This window comes from Hemitrygon akajei, chromosome 30 (assembly GCF_048418815.1).
Source record: "Hemitrygon akajei chromosome 30, sHemAka1.3, whole genome shotgun sequence".
NCBI classification, from domain to species: Eukaryota; Metazoa; Chordata; class Chondrichthyes; order Myliobatiformes; family Dasyatidae; genus Hemitrygon; species Hemitrygon akajei.
This window is the reverse complement of record NC_133153.1, coordinates 42969630-42990761: the sequence shown is the minus strand read 5'-3', so window position 1 is coordinate 42990761 and position 21132 is coordinate 42969630. Positions and strand designations below refer to the sequence as shown.

General features: G+C 41.4%; 1 protein-coding gene across 9 annotated transcripts in view; it reads right to left on the bottom strand.

Annotated features, from left to right (window-relative positions):
• Nucleotides 1–3572: 3572 nt before the first annotated feature.
• dennd4a (DENN/MADD domain containing 4A) overlaps nt 3573–21132 on the bottom strand; it is a 168414-nt gene continuing 150854 nt past the window's right edge. For 6 of the 9 annotated variants that reach the window (XM_073032736.1, XM_073032740.1, XM_073032743.1 and 3 more), the window contains 9 exons: nt 20113–20288; nt 18193–18363; nt 16034–16232; nt 15160–15414; nt 13154–13271; nt 10359–10385; nt 7742–7904; nt 6908–6972; nt 3573–4687 (listed from right to left, as the gene is read on the bottom strand). In XM_073032736.1, coding sequence (XP_072888837.1) covers nt 4551–4687; nt 6908–6972; nt 7742–7904; nt 10359–10385; nt 13154–13271; nt 15160–15414; nt 16034–16232; nt 18193–18363; nt 20113–20288 — 1311 coding nt within the window. In that variant the 3' untranslated portion in view covers nt 3573–4550. The remainder of the gene's footprint in view (nt 4688–6907; nt 6973–7741; nt 7905–10358; nt 10386–13153; nt 13272–15159; nt 15415–16033; nt 16233–18192; nt 18364–20112; nt 20289–21132) is intronic. The other 3 variants (XM_073032739.1, XM_073032744.1, XM_073032742.1) reach the window with 2 other exon arrangements.

Genomic DNA, 21132 nt, shown 5'->3' with positions numbered 1-21132 from the left:
TGCAGGACCGGAAGGACTTCTCTATCTTGCTATTCCAACACCCATCTGTCAATCATAACAAATACAACAAATGTTTAATGCATTCTATACTATTTTATGCAAGTGATATATTGGCCTTGTATCCATTAAGACCAATGTTTTGACAAATGTGCTGACTACATCATTGCTTCTGGCACTGCCTGCATTATATGTCCAGTCCTCTGGAGTGAGTCTGGGTCAATATTAGCTTTATGAGCCAAAATTAACAGTAGGAGCAGATAATGGAGAAACCATGCATCCATCTCTTAGAGCTGTGCTGCTATTTAAACATACACTCAGTAGCCACTTTCTGAGGAACAGGAGTGGAACCCGGTGTGGTCTTCTGCTGCTGTAGCCCATCCACTTCAAGGTTCCATGTGCTGTGTTCAGAGATGCTCTTCTGCACATTCCTGCTGTAACGCATGGTTAATTGAGTTACTGTTGCCTTCCTGTCAGCTTGAGTCAGTCTGGCCATTCTCTGACCTCTCTCATTAATAGAACTGACACTCACTGGAATTTTTTTTTTGTGTTTTTCTCCTCTGTAAACTCTACAGACAGTTGTGTGTGAAAATCCTAGGAGATCAGCAGTTTCTGAGATACTTAAACCACCCCCTCAGACACCAACAATCATTATATGGTCAATCACTTGGATCACATTTCTTTTCCATCCTGATGTTAGGTCTGAAAAACAACGGAAGCTCTTGACCATGTCTGTTTCATAATTGGCTCGCTAGGTATTTGCATTAATGAACAGGTGTACCAAATAAAATGGCCACTGAGTGGAGAAGCAACACCTTATGTTCTGGGCCAGGCAGCATCTATAGGGAGAAGCGCTGTCGACGTTTCGGGCCGAGACCCTTCATCAGGACTAACCGAAAGGAGAGATAGTAAGAGATTTGAAAGTAGTGGGGGGGGGGGGGGGGGGAATGCGAAATGATAGGAGAAGACCGGAGGGGGTGGGATGAAGCTAAGAGCTGCAAAGGTGATTGGCAAAAGTGATACTGAGCTGGAGAAGGGAAAGGATCATGGGATGGGAGGCCTCAGGAGAAAGAAAGGAGTAGGGGGGAGCACCAGAGGGAGATGGAGAACGGGCAAACAACTAAATATGTCAGGGATGGGGTAAGAAGGGGAGGAGGGGCATTAACGAAAGTTAGAGAAGTCAATGTTCATGCCATCAGGTTGGAGGCTACCCAGCCGGTATATAAGGTGTTGTTCCTCCAACCTGAGTTTGGATTCATTTGGACAATAGAGGAGGCCATGGATGGACATATCAGAATGGGAATGGGACGTGGAATTAAAATGTGTGGCCACTGGGAGATCCTGCTTTCTCTGGCAGACCGAGTGTAGGTGTTCAGCGAAACGGTCTCCCAGTCTGCGTCGGGTCTCACCAATATATAAAAGGCCACACTGGGAGCACCGGACGCAGTATAACACACCAGCCGATTGACAGGTGAAGTGTCACCTCACCTGGAAGGACTGTCTGGGGCCCTGAATGGTTGTGAGGGAGGAAGTGTAAGGGCAGGTGTAGCACTTGTTCCGTTTACAAGGATAAGTGCCAGGAAGGAGATCGGTGGGAAGGGATGGAGGGACGACGAGTGGACAAGGGAGTCGCGTAGGGAGCGATCCCTGTGAAAAGCAGAAAGGGGGGGGAGGGAAAAATGTGTTTGGTAGTGGGATCCCGTTGGAAGTGGTGGAAGTTACGGAGAATTATACATTGGACCTGGAGGTTGGTGGGGTGGTAGGTAAGGACAAGGGGAACCCTATCCCGAGTGGCGTGGCGGGTGGATGGGGTGAGGGCAGATGTGCGGGAAATGGGAGAGATGCGTTTGAGAGCAGAGTTGATGGTGGACGAAGGGAAGCCCCTTTGTTTAAAAAAGGAAGACATCTCCTTCGTCCTGGAATGAAAAGCCTCATCCTGAGAGCAGATGCGGCGGAGACAGAGGAATTGTGAGAAGGGGATAGCCTTTTTGCAAGAGACAGGGTGGAAAGAGGAATAGTCCAGGTAGCTGTGAGAGTCTGTAGGCTTATAGTAGATATCAGTAGATAGGCCGTCTTCAGAGATGGAGACAGAAAGATCAAGAAAGGGGAGGGAGGTGTCGGAATTGGACCAGGTAAATTTGAGGACAGGGTGAAAGTTGGAGGCAAAGTTAATGAAGTCGATGAGCTCAGCATGCATGCACGAGGCAGCGCCAATGCAGTCGTCGATGTAGCGAAGGAAAAGAGGGGGATGGATACTGGTATAGATTTGGAATATGGACTGTTCCACAAAGCAGGATCTCCCAGTGGTCGCCAGAAAAAGCAGGATCTCCCAGTGGCCACACATTTTAATTCCACATCCCATTCCCATTCTGATATGTCTATCCATGGCCTCCTCTATTGTCCAAATGAATCCAAACTCAGGTTGGAGGAACAACACCTTATATACCGGCTGGGTAGCCTCCAACCTGATGGCATGAACATTGACTTCTCTAACTTCCGTTAATGCCCCTCCTCCCCTTCTTACCCCATCCCTGACATATTTAGTCGTTTGCCTGTTCTCCATCTCCCTCTGGTGCTCCCCCTCCTTTCTTTCTCCAGAGGCCTCCTGTCCCATGATCCTTTCCCTTCTCCAGCTCTGTATCACTTTTGCCAATCACCTTTGCAGCTCTTAGCTTCATCCCACCCCCTCCGGTCTTCTCCTATCATTTCGCATTTCCCCCTCCCCCCACTACTTTCAAATCTCTTACTATCTTTCCTTTCGGTTAGTCCTGACGAAGGGTCTCGGCCCAAAACATCGACAGCGCTTCTCCCTATAGATGCTGCCTGGCCTGCTGTGTTCCACCAGCATTTTGTGTGTGTTGTTGTTTGAATTTCCAGCATCTGCAGATTTCCTCGTGTTTGCACCTTATGTTCTGTCTGGGTCGCCTCCAACCTGATGGTATGAACATTGATTTCCCCTTCCAGTAAAACATTGCACCCCCCTCCCCGTTTCCTCTAAGCCTCACTCTGGCCTTTTACCTCCTCTCACCAACCTAGCACCTATCTTCCTCTCCTATGGTCCACTCTCCTCACCTATCAGATTCTTTCCACTCCAGCCCTTTACCTTTCCCACCCACCTGGGTTCACTTATCACCTTCCAGCTAGCCTCCTTTCCTTCCTCCACCTTTTAGATTCTGGAATCTTCTCCCTTCCTTTCCAGTCCTGAAGAAGGGTCTCAGCTTGAAACATCAACTGTTTGTTCATGTCCATAGATGCTGCCTGACCTGCTGTGTCCCTCCAGCATTCTGTGTGTGTTGCGTAAATCCTGCTTTTCATGCATTTTAATAGCTGATGAACAGTGAGAGAGGCAGTTTGAAAAGCTTAGCTGTTGGTTTGTGTTAAAACAAGAAGACTAAGGTAGCTTGGCTGTGCTCTGTCAATTTATTTTTCAAAGGGACAGGCTTAGAAGACTTTTTCTATGGAAGTCATCTACTTATAGAACTACAGGGTTGAATTGTGGCCTATGGCCTCCCGGACTGAAATGAAATGTAGAAACCCCAAATTGTATAATAAAGCACTGCAGTTAGACAAGAATATTGCAGCATAAAAATATTCTATTAAACATCAATATTTTGTGGATCTTCATATTCACAAATCCAATAATAATAATAATAATAATTAAAAAGTGTTATTTAATAAGCTAATAAATACAGTAATTTTCCCATAGGAAACTGACTTTCAACATAAAAAGAGAGGTTGCATGTTAGCTTTGATCTCAAAGTCCCAACAAATATTGTTTAGACAGACAGCAAGTTGCTCTGATCCTTCAGTAACAGCTCAGACACCAAGTTACTTCAACCCGTCAGTAAAAGAGCCACAAAGCCCTTCTCGCACTGTTACCTCATCCGTTCCTTTCCAGACTGGAATTCAGAAGGCTGAATGTGATTTTTCTTAGATGGCCAGTACCTCAAAAACTGCAAAGCAAATTCTAAAAGGAACATATTGCACCACATTATATAATATATAATCAAGCATATTTTAAAGCTACGTCATATAAGTGTATATAAAGATTGATAGCATCAAAAGACCTTGTTATTTAAATATACAAATACCGAAAAGTACTTTTTGTTTTAATGTGAAGACATGTCACTTTTCCACAAAGTGCCTCTGCCGCACATTTGTCTTTTATGAACATTTTTACAATTCAGACCAAAAGAATTGCTAAAAAAAACATATGGATAACAGACTTGATGAGATGCAGAAGGAGCCAGAACTATTATGTACATGGTAGCAGTTTACTTTTGAGAGCTGAGCCCTCCAGCATCAATGCAATCTTTTTTTTGTTAACGTGACCAATAGCACTATAATATAAAGCTATTTAAAGTACCTTTAATTATATTTACAAAGCTTTCTATTTGACCTTATTCCCTGTACAATTCTAGTCTTAAAATTACAAAGAAACCATCATAATTTAGCAATGTTAAACTTAGACTCTCTTCACTGCCCTATGGGCAATGTGCTGGGTGTAGACGGACTGATGTGAGACTGAATTTAGGACAAATTCAGCAGGACTCCTAGAGGTAGGGTTCGCCAAAGATCCTGCGACACTCCATGACGCCAGAGCTGGGAGGTCGGTCACAGTTATGGGTCAGCTTCACCTGGCTGGGAGACAGCTGATCATACGCCATCTTATACTCTCGGTCAAATGCATCTGCGTAAAATACAGGATAGATATGGAGATAACATATAATATTTACACTTTAAGGAATGTTAAAGTATTTAAATCAAACAGACTCCTTACATCTTACTGTGGTTTGTATATCCCACAATCATCTTCATTCACTGACAATAAGTTGAGTTAGTGTTTTACAGAACAAATTCCCGAAGGGTTTGGAGGCTTACATGCCTCAATAACCTGGAAAGCTATGTTGATTGGAGTCAGGGTTTTATGTTTTAGCTCATGATAGGGTTACCCATGCCAAACAGGTCAAAGGGTAGAGGCCAGACAAAGGGTGGCCCACTGGTCCCCTGGGTTTGGGGGTTCAACCCAGGGCTAACAACCCTGACTGGTAAAACAAAATTGTTACAGAAACAGCAATGAAGAACCCTTCCACATCTGAGTCTCTACACGAGAACTGCACGACTGGCAGTAGTAAAGACTGAGAGGAAGCTACTGACATAATGAAGGAAGCAGAGGTGGAGGATTTTCATCGCTGGGCTAAAAGCCAGTCACGTAATGGGCAGTAGGTAAGACAAAGGGGATTTATAAATCCATGACATTTACCTTTCTGATGTATAATGAGAATACAAAGCTTTATCTTTAGAGTAAAGCCTTTGTTTTTAGCCAAAACAGTAAGCTACAAAGCTGAAATATGATGGGGTCAGTATCTGCTCACAGGTTTCATAGCTAAACCCGTTCAGACTAGCTTGTAGCATGAGGAAATCATGCACTCAGATTCTTTTGTTACTCTTTGGTGGAGGGTGACTTTGTCTGACTGGTATATATGATGAAATTTTATCTAAAAGATATGCCAGTGTAGGGCAATATAATGGGTGACAGATGGCACATATTTTTCATTATAGAAACTGTTCTACATAATTCAAAACACCATCATTGAATTGCGTCCTCTTTAAGAGACGGTGTCTTGATGTAATGACATCAGTGTAAGGCAACTACATTTGATTCGTTCATTTTGGAAGTAAAGAGCTGCGGCTTGTTTTCAGCACATAAAACAACCCTTGTATGTTTTATTCACAAAATCCCACACTAGCATTGGAGAGGCTCCAGAGAAGATTCACGAGAATGATTCCAAGAATGGAAGGGTTCCATTTAATGGCTCCGGGCCTGTACTCACTGGAGTTTGGAATAATGTGCAGGGATCTCACTGAAACCCATTAAACATTGAGAAGCTTAGATAGAGTGGATGTTGAAGAGGATGTGGGAGTCTAGAGCACAGCCTCAGGACAGAAAGATTTCCATTTAGAACAGAGAAGAGGAGGAATTTCTTTAACCAAGGATGGTGAATCTGTGGACAGCTGTGGAGGCCAAATATATTTAAAGTGAGGGTTGATAGGTTCTTGATTAGTCAGCCATCAAATGCTTTGGTGAGAAGGCAGCAGAATGGGGCTAAGAGAGAAAATAAATCAATCATAATCCAGTAGCAGAACAGACTCGATAGGCCGAATGGGCTAATTCTGCTCCTATGTCTCATTTCTTATCTAATAAACTTGTTGCAACCATATGATTGCATCTTAATCTTGACATCCAAAGAATCTGATGGACAACATCCCCAGATCTAAAAGACAATGTGCTCTACTCTTACACAGAAGATGGGTTTACAAAAATTTATTTTCAAAACCAAGCAATTTCTGTCTATGCTGATTTGAAGATCAACAGATCTCCAAAAAAGGAATAGATAGATAGATAGATACTTTATTCATCCCCATGGGGAAATTCAACTTTTTTCCAATGTCCCATACACTTGATGTAGCAAAACTAATTACATACAATACTTAACTCAGTAAAAAAATATGAATTGTATTATAGGTAAATTATTTTTTATTATAGATAAATTAGCAAGTCTTTACATCCTCAGTAATTTTATTCTCTGGCTTAGAACTGTTAATCAGAAACTGATGCCAACAGTCTGTGGATATTACTGTACTTACAACTGATTTGACCTTGGTTATTTAATTTACTGGTGAATAAAACTGATGTGCTTTCACTGACAGGTACTAATGGCTCTTCTGAAGTAGTGACACACATTGGTTAATCTTGTCTAATTAGGTCAGAACAGATCATCTTATTATAAAAAGCTTAACAGATTAGAATCGATAAAGTTTACATGGCGAGTGCTGATAACCTGTTTGTGGTCTGCATGGGGCACTAGACATTTCTGGTATTGAGTGGTTAGGTAGGAAGAAACATTACCTATATCGATGTTGTCCTTCCCAAGAGCCACAAGCGACAGGAACAGAATTTCCCTGTATAGACTCCTTCAAAGAATTGAAAGCAAATTAGAAATCTGAAAAAAAGCATCCTGCACATTCTTGTTAATTTTTTAAAAATCAACTCTCTCTCATTAGTTGGTCTTTATAATGCTTCAGATGGATAATGCAATAACTTTACACTTGACAGAAAAAGATGCTCAAAGGACAAGAGCAGATGGTGAAGATGACAATTGTCCCTCACAACCCATTTATTTCCCAGAATATAACTCAGCATCTGAACAAGTCAAAAACAATTTATATATCATGAGAATCGAGACTTGAAATAGAATTAACTGCGCTGGGGAGTTTGAAACATGGAACAAGGTGTGCTTTGTGTTTGATACATAAAAGCAGTATCCATCATTCAGGCTCTTTTCTTGCTGCTGGTGACAGGTAGAAGGTGCAAGAGCCTCAGCATTTGCACCACCAAGTTCAACCATCACATTCTTGAACCAAAGTGGATAACTACACTCACATGCCCATCCATTTAGATGTTCCCACAACAAATGATCTCCTATTAATGACTCTTTACCTTATCTCATTAATTATTACAATTTGTTTATATTTGCATTTACAGTTTGTTGTCTTCTGTAGTCTAATTTTTCATTGATCCTGTTAGTTACTATTTTATAGATTTGCTGAGTATGCCTGCAGGAAAATGAATCTCAGGGTTGTAAAGGGTGACATATATGGACTCTGATAATAAAATTTACTTTGAACTTTAAAAAGCAGATTGAGAAAGGGCCGCTGTGTGTGTAAATAGCTCCTCACATACCTTTGCCGTTTCAGATTTGGCTGTGTGCTCAACACATCTAGAATCTTGCTCATTGGTTTATAGATGTTGTTCATCTGGATGCTCTTAACGATGCCATCCAGAAAATCCTTGTTAAATACATGGCTTTTGTCCCGCACAGTGTGAACAAGAGGATGTTTTTTAGCTGTTGGTTGGAAAAACAACAATAATTCTAAACGTATTCTAGTTATTTCACAATGACAATGTATAATTTCTTCAAATAGCTTTTATCTATTTTAATCGCCTACTTTGTTCTAACAATAAAACTTATCACCACATCTATAGATTGTAAAAGGAACCCGTCACTGAAAAACCATTAACATGCAACTTTCTTGAACTATTGAAATTCTACCAAGCTTCAGTTTAAGGCTACATCCATACTAGACCGGATAATTTTGAAAACGCTGGTTTCACGTAAAAACGATAGGCATCCATACTATGCATTTTAAAAAATATCTCTATCCACATTGAAACGGAGATTTCATCGAATCACCTCCTATTGCGCATGTGCAGGACACATCTACCAAAAACAAGCAACACGTTTAGTGTTGAATCTCGCTGTGAAAGACTGTGTTTGTTCAGTTACAGACTAGAAAAACTTAAACGACGGGCAGCTGTTGGCTCTTGCGCAGTAAGATTTAAAAGTAAAAAAAAACAAATACTGAAGCGTATGGAGGCAACCAACAGGGAGTTCACGGACAGTATGACCTGGCTGACGACGAACATTGAAAAACTGACTAACTCTGTTGCATTAATAAAGCACCTCGTTAAATGCGTAAAACATGTCTGCATCAGTATTATCTTGTATTTCCATACAATGTTACATTAGGCTGTTACACATCTATTGTCAGAGAAGTACTTGCATAAATAGGTAAACCACCTTCATACGAGCAAGGACAGAAAACAGGGCAAAGTGAGTAAAGTATACTTATTTATTCAGTAAGTTATGAGTCAAAGTATTTGGTGAGTACATTTCTAACTCTTCTGGCTTCAGTCTCTTTGCCGTCTGTTCTGAAATTGTTAGGCCGTGTTCAAGAAAACAATGAAATAGCGCGCTGCAATCTGACAGCGTTTTCAGAAATCTCCGGTTACCCCGTCCACACTGATCTGCCCGAGCAGCGTTTTCAAAAATACCCACCCTGGAAAGTGTTTCTGAAAAGCTCCGGTTTCGGGGGACGAAAACGCCAGTTTAGTGTGGACGGAGGTTAAAAATGAAGAGAAAAAGCTTCGGTTACGGATTTATCCGGCATAGTGTGGATGTACCCTAAGATAACAGGAGAGAGATGTTTCTTGCGTGAAGGAACTGTACTCCAAAAAGAGAGAATTTACTCCTGGGCCAGTCTTCCAAAACAGCTTGGAAATGGTCTGAAGCAGCTGTGATTTGGTAAATTTCGGTAAGGCATTTTTGTCGAAGATCCACTTTGGAAATTTGATTTACATTGTAGCCTGCAGAAAAATCAATGCTTTCTCATAGCTGTGACAAGAACACATAGAAACAAAGATTCTGACGAACTTGTAAAGAGATTTATAAGCTGATGCATGTGTGGTCTCTCTTTGTCTTCCACCAACCCGGTTGTCAGCAAAGCATTTCTCAAGCTGGATCAGTGTGTGTCTTTGCTAGAATGTGCAAGTATAATTGATGAACATGAGTAATCTTTTTTCAGAGATCTGTTTCACTCTCCCTACATCTGTTTATATTTCACACCCCACCCAATACCACTGTGAAATATTGGCTGTGTTCGAACTTAAGAGTCCCTTTGATTCCTCCTAATGTTCCTTTCCTGCAGCACTGCATGCAACTTTCATGTTACCAGTCCCTTGGGCTGGATAATGGAGTTATGGCCAAGATGATCAGTCCCACATGCAATAATAACAAAAATGGACAACCAAAGACCACTTGTAGGTTGAGTGGGTAGTGAGGAAGGTAAATGCAATGTTGGCATTAATTTTGAGAGGACTAGAATATAAAAAGCAAGGACGTAATGCTAAGGCTTTATAAGGCATTGGTCAAACCACACTTGGAGTGGCCCTTTATCTAAGAAAGGATGTGTTGGTATTGGAGAGGGACAAAGGAAGCTCACCTAGGAAGAGTGTTGGGGCGGGGCTGGTGGGAAGGTGGGCAGGAACAAATGCCCATTTATCACAAGACCCCTGTCACCAGTGTACTCAATCTGCTTAAGGTTGATCAAATTTCCACTTTCCAACTGTCATACAGAATGAACTGTGAGCTGTTGTAATGCACATTGTCCAAGTGACAGGACAACTCAAGAAGCTGAGCGATTACTGGCATGACAGCAGGAGCTGGATAACTTCATAACATGTATGCAAAACTACACAAAGAGATTAGATTAGATTAGTTTGAAACCTTTTACAATGCATACATTTCAAAATCTATGCAGTTTAAAAAGCATTTGGTGGAAAAGTGATTGGAACCACAGCAAACAATTTCCTGGCGTGGATTTTCTGAAATGTGTAAATATTGAAATTCTAGTTTAAAATGAATAAAATAACCACAATAATTAAAGAAAAATCTAAATAGAATTTCCATTCAACAGATAATCATTGATGACAATAGATCAGGAGTAAATTTGACACTCACTCTCGAATAAAAGAGTGTAATTAAGACCTGTGAAGACACAGAAAGTTGTGTTAGTCACAGTCAGAACAAACTTCACAAAATAACTTGCTGAAGGAACTGCTGGTTAAAGGTTTATCTTGCCCTCCTGATTAAATGCTTTAAAAAAATCCAGCACCAAGCATCATCTCTCATTTGTAGGTTGACAGACCTTAACTGAGCCAACTGCCTTGTGCACGCCCTAAGTGAAGTGACCCCTCATTAATGAACTGGAATTGATTTTCAGATGAGGTAAGAAAATAATTTCCCATTTCAACTGAACTGTATTCCCTGAAGCTCAAAACACTAACTGCTCAGGTCTTTAATGTTCTGCAAAGCTCATATTAAGACATGGTAAGAAGCCATTGGGCCTCCTTTATGCTCAGGTTGAGCCAGCCAGCCTGAATCCATCCTCCTGTAGCCCGAAAGATAATGGATCTTCAAGTCCACATTCAAGTATTGGTTAGATCTGGGGAGGGATTCTGCCTCCAGCACTCTTTCAGACAATGAATCTGGACCTTACCAAATGAAACCCTGCTGGTTTCCTTGGCCGCACAAGTCTAGGGAAGACGCACTCCAGTCATGCCAAACCTGTGAGATTGAGATGGCTCTCCCACTCCAAACACCGGTTTGTGTGGATGCTGTGTAATTTACCACCCTGTTACGATTCAGTGCCAAGATACAACAGACAGCTCACTGAATGCGATTAAAGGAATTATATTTATGAACCTTAACTAAAGAGTTAGTAAAGAAAGAAAAAACAAAAAGGTCCCATTATAATTAAGCAATCAAACATGCAGCAGTTGGAGCTCAATTCACCGACCCTCAGTCGATCTTGCCGCCTGGCTCCATCTAATCATGATCTTCCCACCGGGTCGTATCCTACCACAGGTTCTCTCCAGCATCCTATCTTCATCTCACGCCAAACAAAAGACCCAGCTCATATTCCAAAGCACCCATTATCTCTAACCATAACCCAAACACTGCTTCTACAGAAGGACCATTACATTAGGAGTGAAACCTTTCCCAGGATGTTACACAAGCAACACACACAAACCTGCTGAAAGGTCTCAGCTCAAAATGTCAACTATTTACTCTTTTCTGCAGATACTGCATAGCTTGCTGAGCTCCTCCATTTTGTGTGGGTTGCATGGATTTTCAGCATCTGCAGATTTTCTCTTGTCTGGACCTCATCATCTTGTTTCCCCATTCCTTTAAGGGAAATAGGTCCATCCTAATGGAATATAGTGTATGGAATTGAGGGTTTTGCGGTGAAGTTTGTGGATAATAAATCCAAAGGCAGGTGGGGGGGCAGGTAGTGTTGAGAAAGCCGAGAGCTGTAGACAGAATGGGCAAAGAAGTGACAGATGGAATACAGTGTCAGGAAGTATATAGTCACACACTTTGGTAGAAGAAATAAAGGGACAGACTATTTTCTAAACAAGGAGCAAATTCAGAAATCAGAAGAGCAAAGGGACTTGGGAATCCTAGTGCAGTATTTCCTAAAGGTTAACTCAGGCCGAGTCAGCAGTAATGAAGGCAAATGCAATGCTAGCATCTGTTTTGAGAGGACTTGAATATGAAGCAAAGATGTAATGCTGAGGCTTTATAAGGCATTGATTAGATCGCACTTGGAGAATTGTGAGCAGTTTTGGGCCCCTTATCTAAGAAAGGATGAGCTGGTATTGGAGAGGGCCCAGAGGAGATTCACAAGAATGATTTCCAGGAATGAGGGGATTAACATACAAGGAGTGTTTGCACATCCAAGACAAAGGTAAGATTTACTACAAAACAACAAATTGCACTTTAAAAAGGCTTATCATATGAGGAGTATTTGATGGCTCTGGGCCTGTGTTTGCCAAAGTTTAGAAGAACGCGAGGACCATTGAAACCTATCAAATATTGAAAGGCTTAGAGTGGATGTGGAAAGGATGTTTCCTATTGTGGGGGAGTCTAGGATCAGAGGGCATAGCATTAGAATAGAGGGACCTCCCTTTAAACTGAGATGAGGAGGAATTTCTTTAACCAGAGGGTGGTGAATCTGGGGAATTCATTACCAGACAGCTATGGAAGCCAAGTTATTGGGTATCTTTAAAGCAGGGGTTAATAGGTTCTTGATTAGTAAGAGCTTCAAAGGTTTAAGCTCTTTTAAATCGAGGTGTAAAGCTTTTCTTTTCGCTGTAGCTTTTAATTCGAATATCCTGCACTGTAACTTCTATTTATCATATATTTCTGTGTGATTTTATACTCATACTGTCTGGAATTCAATGTTTGATTTTTATATCTTGTTCTATGTAAAGCACCTTGAACTGCCTTGTGTTTGAAAAGTGCTATACAAATAAACTTGCCTGCTTACTGTGAACGTCTGCAAGAGAATTAATTTCAGTGTTGTACATACATGTACTTTGAGAATGAAGTTACAGTTCAAAGTATGTCTTTGGAACATGGAAGGCAACTGGAGCATCCAGAGGAAAGCACATAGTTACGGAGTGAATGTACAAACTCCTTGCAGACAATGGCGGGAAAGAACCCTTATTGCTGGTGCTGTAAAGTGTAACGTTAGCCGCTATGCTACTGTGTTGCCCTCCTACGCTAGCGTGCATTGGGAACTACTCAGACCAAAGAGAATCTCTTAGTATAAAATTGTCAGCAATATTGTTGATGTAGAATTCTGTAATCAGCTGAACACTGAGCTGTTTAATTTCCTTTTGCACTTCCTTTTTACTGATGAAAATCAAGGCATAATTATAATTATCAGTTAAATATAAATGTTCACTTACTTTTAGCATTCCAGAGGATGTAGAAAGGCTGGCTGTGATCCTGATGCAGTTTCAGATTGTCCCACAGCATTTGAATGAGGACATGTTTGCTGTCTTCTGACATCCAGCTTCGAGGGATCTGTGAAGCAGAGCATTTACTGCATGCCAGGGATCTGAAACCAATCTCTGCAATAGTTCTCAACGTGCAGAAAACACTGCAAAGTCTATAATTAATTATACCAAATGAAACAGCAGTCTGTGATTATGGACTGGAACTTGGCAACATGCAAAAGATCAGCAGAGCCAAGTCTAATAAATTGAATTTATTTAGAGTTACAGGCCAGAACAGGCCATTCCAGCCACAATGCCCAGCAACCCAACGATTTAACCCTAGCCTAATCACAGGACAATTTTCAATGACCAATTAACATGCCAACTGGTCTGCATTTGGACAGTGGGAGGAAACTGTAGCACCCGCAGAAAACCCATGAAAGGACAGACAAACATACATAGAACACCGGAACTGAGCTCCATCACCCTGAGCTGTAATAGTGTCACGCTAACTGCTACGCTAGGGAAGCACCCCGATTTGGATAGCAGCACTGCACAGCTGTTAGGAAGCCGAAAGTTCGTCTGTATTTTTAATTACAGGCTTCAGCTCTCAATAATAGTGAGCAAAGCCCAAAACCTTTGCATTTTGGCCCACTAATTTATTTGTCCAATTTATAGTCATGATTCTTCCACATTAGAGTTACAACTAAAGAAAAATACTTAAGAACTGAAGCTTACATATTTAGTATTGAAGGTGGTAGAAATGACTAGTGTACTGCAGAGTATTTATAAAATTCATTCATTGTATGTGGATGGCACTAGCAACTCCAGTGTTTGGGGACCCCCCATTAGCTATCATTGAGTGTGGAGAATGTGGTGGTGGGTAACCTTCCAGAACTACTTCTGTGCTCCTGGTCTAGATGGAAATGGCAAATATGCGAGGGCATAATTTTAATGTGATTGGAGGAAAGTATAGGAAGGAAGGTCAGAGGGTGTTAGACAGGGCATCAAACAAGCAAGTTCTTTTTATCCCAGATGCTGTCAAGTTTAAATCTTGTTTGAATTGCACTCGTCTAGGGAAGTAGAGAGTATTCTATCATATGATGATGTTGGTCCTCTTAACTATTGAAATGTTCGATTTGAATACTGAAGAGGAATTTGGATAAGTACATGGATAGGAGGGGCACGGAGGATTATGGTCTGGGTGTGGGTCAATGGGACTAAGCAAAATAATAGTTTGGTACAGAGTAGATGGGCCAAAGGGCCTGTTTCTGTACCGTGGTGCTCTACTACAATGACTAACGGATAGTGGCAAAGTGTAAAGGAATCCAAACACTCTAGCAACCACAGTGCTTATATAGTTAGTCTGATTATGGCCTGGTCAATGTGATGCTACTGATTATAGTGATTTGACTTATTATTGACATTTCAAAGGAAGACAGTTTAGTTCTTCCTGAATGGAAACTATAATTGCCTATTACTTGCATGGTACTGGTGTTAACAGTGATAGTGGCCAATTCTGAATATTGCTATTCAGGCGTTGCTGTTTGCCATGTACACAGCTTCGGTATCCGCTGAGGTGCGGGCAGACTAACACTGCAAACAGGAACATTCCCACTTCTGACTGACATGTACAATTTTCCCTTTCACAGATTCCAGCTTCAGTGAGTCCCTAAAGTTAACAGAACACTGAAATACTGGACCATGAACACTATAAATTGCTTTTTATAATGCATGCTGGTACTCATGCACATTTTTCTATATCTGTACTTTAACCTCTATCTATATTTTTATACATTCTTTATCCTTTATAATTGTTGAACGTTGTTTTCTGTTTCATGTTGTGCTCCAACCACCACACACTGCAAATCCCTAATACAGGTAAATGTATATGGTGAATAAAGTCCACCCTTTATCCTTTTCACCCATAAGACATAAGAGCAGAATTAGGCCATTCAGCCCATCAAATGGCTTACCGTCACACCTTTGTTGCAGTGTTCTGAAGTGAGTACAAGTCCAGGCAAGTTGGTGGGCAGATCAATGCGACGGAAATACCACACCAAGTTCCAGAATACTATGGGATGCTGATCCACAAACGTTGCCATGGATATCACTTGATCTCCTTCATTCTCAAGCAAACTCTCCAGTTCCTTCCACAATACCAAGGGACTCAGGTACGGCACTGTTATGGGCTCAGGATGGCTTAGTGGCCACTCTAAGCCCAATGGGTCCTTCAAAAATAAATAACAGTAGTGGAGAAATTTATTTATGGATAGTCTCTTCAAATTTTACTTAAAACAAAATATTCTGAAAATAAATTATTTGAAAATTACAAGTATGAGGATTTCAGAAAATAATTTTGTTGGAAAAAATAAGTCTGCATTAAAAATTATGAAATTTAGACTGATACCTTAAATCTGACCCTTTCCAACTAGTTTTAAATTTATAGGGAGTCACAAATACAGAAATTGATAAATCGGTACTGAGGTGTAGTGGAAAAACTTGTCTTGCATATCCTTCATACAGTGCATTGAGGGAGTATAAGGGAAGGCAAATCAGCTATAGTAAAGTGCCGTGAGGATAGACAGTAAGGTGCAAGATTATAACGAGGTAAAGAGGTCATCTTATTGTTCAATAATCTTTTAACAGCAGGATTCTTTGGAATAAAAACATTCCTGCTTCATTTTCAGCTCTGCCTGTACCTGTGACTCATACACAATTCAGAATGTGGACAGAGTGAAAATGAATTGTTCCAATTAGCAATTAGTTTTTCCAAAGCTAATTGGAACAAGTAATGTTCTAATTCTTCTCCAAGGATTTTTTGAAATGACGCTTCATTACTCCACATACCGCTGAGTGACTCAAGTGTGTGGGCAGGCTGCCTGTTGGAACTGTGGGGATGTGTCGCCGTGTGTCAGACTCGGCGGGCACACAGCCACACCCACTGACGCTTCTGGCTGTCGGCTGCTCCAAGGGGAAGGACTCACTGATCCCATGCCATCGTTCAGAAGGAATCTGAATGCATCTTGCTGAAGGCAGCTGCACATCACTAACACAAAGAAACAGACAATTAAGGATAAAATGCAGATTTAAATTCTCTTTATTATATCCTGATGAACACGAATGTTGATACAAACACAGGTGCAGAAGAACAAAACTGGGAGCTGGAGTCGGCCAATCTAGCATGCTCCGCCATTCAATAAAATCAAGGCTAATCTAGTCGTGCACTCAGCTCCACCCATCTGCTTATCCTCATAACCCTCAATTCCCTTGTGGTGCTAAATTTTAACTGCGTCTTAAATATATTTAATGAGGTAATCCCTGTTGCTTCCCTGGGCAGCGAATTACATAGATTCACTACTCTCTGGGAATAGTAGCTTCTCTTCAGCTCCATCCTCAATCTATTCCCCGAACCTTGAAGTTGTTTCCCTCAATTCTAGTCTCACCCACCTCTGTAGAGTTAAGACTGAGAGAAGATCTTATCAGAAGTTTCAAAACCATTAAACGGCTGGTAAACTAGATACAGGGAGGTGGTTTCTGCTGGCTGAAGGGTCTGGGACCAGGGTTGAGTTTCAGAATTAGAGTTAGGTTGTTCAATGGTGAGATGACAAGCTGTTTTGTCACTGAATGGGTGCTGATTCTTTAGAGTTCTCTGTCTTGGAGGGTCACAGGTGCTCGAACTTTATGCTTTTCAAAGCACTGATCGATAGATTCCTGGGATATGTGGACAGTACTGGAGGTGGAAGATCAATTGTGATCTTGATGACTGGAGCAGCAGATCTCTAGGGCAGGACAGCCAGCCCCTGCTCTGATTTACTTTCCTGGTGATATGTAAATTCACTCAGACTAAACTTTGAAAACATGAGGAAATACGCACAGCTTCCTTCTCAAAATACATAGTTTGGAGGTGCCAGGTTTATTGGTTACTCCAGTGTTAGAATGCAATTGCAATTATGAATGGAGTTAAACAATCATATAACACTTAAAAAGGCCCTTCACTTCAACTCATCCATGCCAACTGTACTAGCACTGAGCCAGTCTCATCTGCCATGTTTGGCCCATAGTCCTCTAAACTTCTTCTATCCATGTACTTATTGAAATGGATTTTAAACATTGCTAACATAAGACCATACACACAGAATTAGGCCATTCAGTTCAGATTCTTCAAAAATAAATATCAGTGGTGGAGAAATTTATTTATGGATAGTCTTTTCAAATTTTACTTAAATCAAAACATTTGATTATGGTTGAATTATTTTCGCTCTCAACCCCATCTTCCTGCCTTCTCCCCGTAACTGAATGGGCAATGAACCCATGCACACTACTGCACCTCAATATTTTTCTTTTTTTTTGTTCTTTTTGCACTACTAATGTTTAAAAAATATATTTCATACTGTAATTTATAGTTTTAAAAATTATGTACTGCAATATACTGCTGCAAAACAACTGATTTCACAGCATATACCAGTGATATTAAACCCGATTCTGAACCTTTAATGCCCTTACTAATCAAGAACTTATCAACCTTCATTTTAAATATACCCAATGACTTGGCCATGAGTTCCATAGTTTCAACACCCTCTGGCTAAAGAAACTTCTCCTCATCTCTGTTCTAAAGGGACATCCTTCTATTCTGAGACTGTGCCTCTGATCCATGCCTACCTCAGCCACTATTTCTGGCAGCTTATTCCAAATACTCTCTCACACACATACTATGTGCAGAGGCTGTCCCTAACATCCCTTTCAAATCTCTTACCTCTAAGCCTAAACTTAACCAAATGGAATCAGATTGTCAGCCTAAACCAGTGGGGTCTGTTCTCAAGACTGTGGGATCCTTCATTGCTATGCTTTTCAATGACTTACTGTGACTGAAATAACGACAAAAACGTTTGAAGTAAAGAGATAACGAATGCAGAATCTCTGGCAATGAAACAGCACAACAGAGTTGCAGGTTTGATTCTCACTGGGTTGAAAGCACGACCAGACTTGGGATGTGACCCTGACATTACCATTGCATGTCTGGAACTTCCTGCACCGTAATTCTCGGAGAGTGAGGCTTGTTGACATCGCTCACACCCAGACTAGACGGAGAGACTGTAAAGTTCTTAATTCCTCGGCAAGATTGTACAGACTGCAAATTCTGTATACTTTCTGCAGATGCACTGGATTTCAGAAAATACCTTATAAAATAAAAAAAAAACATTGCAGTTTTTTTAAATGATATTATTCAGGAAAATCATCAGATGAGTCATGGGAAGGAAGTCTGAAATGAAGATGCAGTTGTGCAATGGGGCAGTTTGTTCAGACTGTCACTTTATCATAACTAATCCATTCAGCTTGACACCAAACTTTCAGAAGATTGAGAATGGACTCTGACACACACATTCGTGCCTTGCACAGTGATATCACACTGCAAATCTTCTTCACTCAAATTCAAAAAAGCCCACATTCACAAATGAACTTCAGAAATACCACAAAAGTGGACAAGTGAATTCCTGGAAGAAACCCAAACTAAACTTGATGGCTCTGCGCCTGTACTCACTGGAGCTTAGAAGAATGGGGGGGAGGGGGGGGAGAAATCTTATTGATACCTATTGAATATTGAAACCTAGATAGAGTGGACATGAAGAGAATTTTTCCAATCGTGGGAAAATCTAGGACCAGAGAACACAGCCTCAGAATAGGGGTTCCCAACCTTTTTTATGCCATGGGCCAATATCATTAAGCAAGGGATCTGTGGACCCAGGTTGGGAACCCCTGGAACACAGGGACATCCATCTGGAGAGATGAGGAGGAATTCCTTTAGCTAGAGGCTGGTGAATCTGTACAGTTCATTGCCTCAAATGGCTGTGGTGGCCAAGTCATCAGGTGTATCTAAAACGGAGGTTGATAGCTCCTTGATTGGGAAGGATATCAAAGATTGTACGGAGAAGGTAGGAGAATGGGGTTGAGATGGATAATATATCAAAGGCTGAGCGGAGTAAAAGAAGTTTATTTCCACCGCTGTCTGTAATGAGTTTGTATGTTCTCCCTGTGACCATGTGGGTTTCCTCCCACAGTCCAAAGATATATGAGTTAGGGTTAGTGAGATGTGGGCGTGCTATGTTGGTGTAGGAAGCATGGTGACACTTGCGGGTTGTGCAAGTCACTGTGCTAGTCACTGACGAAAACGACACATTTCACTGTATGTTTTGATGTACACAGGACAAATAAAGCTCATCTTTAATCATTAACTTGTATTTGCTACCATAACCTTAAATGAAGTTAGGTTTATGGATCACTTCACTGGGTCACTTTTATTCATTTACACAAATGATACTTTAAACAAATCTAACTTCCTGAACCAAACGGGGCATCCTATGGTCCAGGCCATGACTCCTGAACCAAATGGGGCATCCCATAGTCCAGACCATGACTCCTGAACCAAACGGGGCATCCTATGGTCCAGACCATGACTCCTGAACCAAATGGGGGCATCCTGCAGCTCGTGCCACACTCGCACCACCCTCTGGTTCCCCCTCAGGTTAACCTTAAATATTTCACAATTCATACTTAACCCATGACTACCTGTTCCAGTCCTCGAGCTCTAGTTCTCATCTCATTTTAACCTCTATTCTCTAGTTCAAGTCACTCTCTCCTTACAGGTTTCCTCCCACACCTAGAGGCCTGCCAGACTGCAAGATACATGCCCTCTGTAGTTTACCCCTGTGTTGTTGGTGGGTTGGGGGGGGGGGGGAGAAAGAGGCGATGGGCACTAGAGAGAGAGTGGGAATAGGTTTTCTGAGTGATAAGTGGGTGATGGGGCAGGTGGAAATGCTGAGAGTGCCAGAAGAGACTTGACTGGCCAAATAGCTTCTTTCAATGCCTCAAGGAAATATGAGAACTAGCTCTCTTACTTGCATTTTACTTCAGGAATGAAAATAAGTTACCTGCCAGGCCCTCGCAGATCTTTGATTTCAATCCCCAAGAAAGGAAGGAACAAGTTGCCACAGAACGGACATGTTGTGTTCAAGTTGGAGTCGTCTGCTGTCCAGCCAGCCATGATTTCTTCATCATACACCAACGAGTCACAGGTTCGACACCGAGAACAGCTGGAGATCAATATCTGGGAAACAAGAACAAAAAACGCTGTGAAAGACTATTGTTTTACTGATTCAATCAAAAAGTACTGATTCTGTACAATATGTTTCTATAGAAAAATGCCAGAAATGCTGACCACCAAATACAGCAATCATTATTATACACTTGGCCCACCAACAGTGACAATTTTGTTACAGGAATAATGTGCTCTTCAGACAGGAATCTTAAACCTGTTGCACTCATCAACAGAAACCAACTATTTGTCTTGGTTAGCTCTGGTTCCGAATCGTGATGTACATTATTGCTCATGTCCTGTGTTACAAACTCTGTCTCGAACGTGAAATAATGGATGTGACAAAATCACCCTTGGCAATGTACACAAGTAGGTGGCAGTGTACTTTACACTCTCCTGGAAGAGTGCAGCTCCAGTGACTCTGAGGAGCTACACATCATCCAAGACACAACAGCCCGTTTAACTGGCATTTCACCAGCCACACTAAATATTTACTCCATTCACCATGGACAGTGTACCCCATCTACTAAACACACTGTAGTTTTTCACCCTAATAACAACAGCACCTTCTATTCTGGCAGTATCTAACCAAGGATGGGAAACTCACCACCCATAGGCACTCCTTTAATCCTACATCGCTGGGAATGTAAGTCCTTTGAAAGGCCCCAACTACCAGAGCTACAGGTGGTGTTGTGGGCTCACTGACCCACTCCAGTTTGCTTACAGGCTGAAAAGAGACGTGGATGATGCAGTACTAAAGTTAGTGCACCATACTTACACACACCTGGAGAGGCAAGGATCATTTGTTAGGATGTTGTATGTAGATGTCTCCAGTGCATTTAACCCTATGCAACCT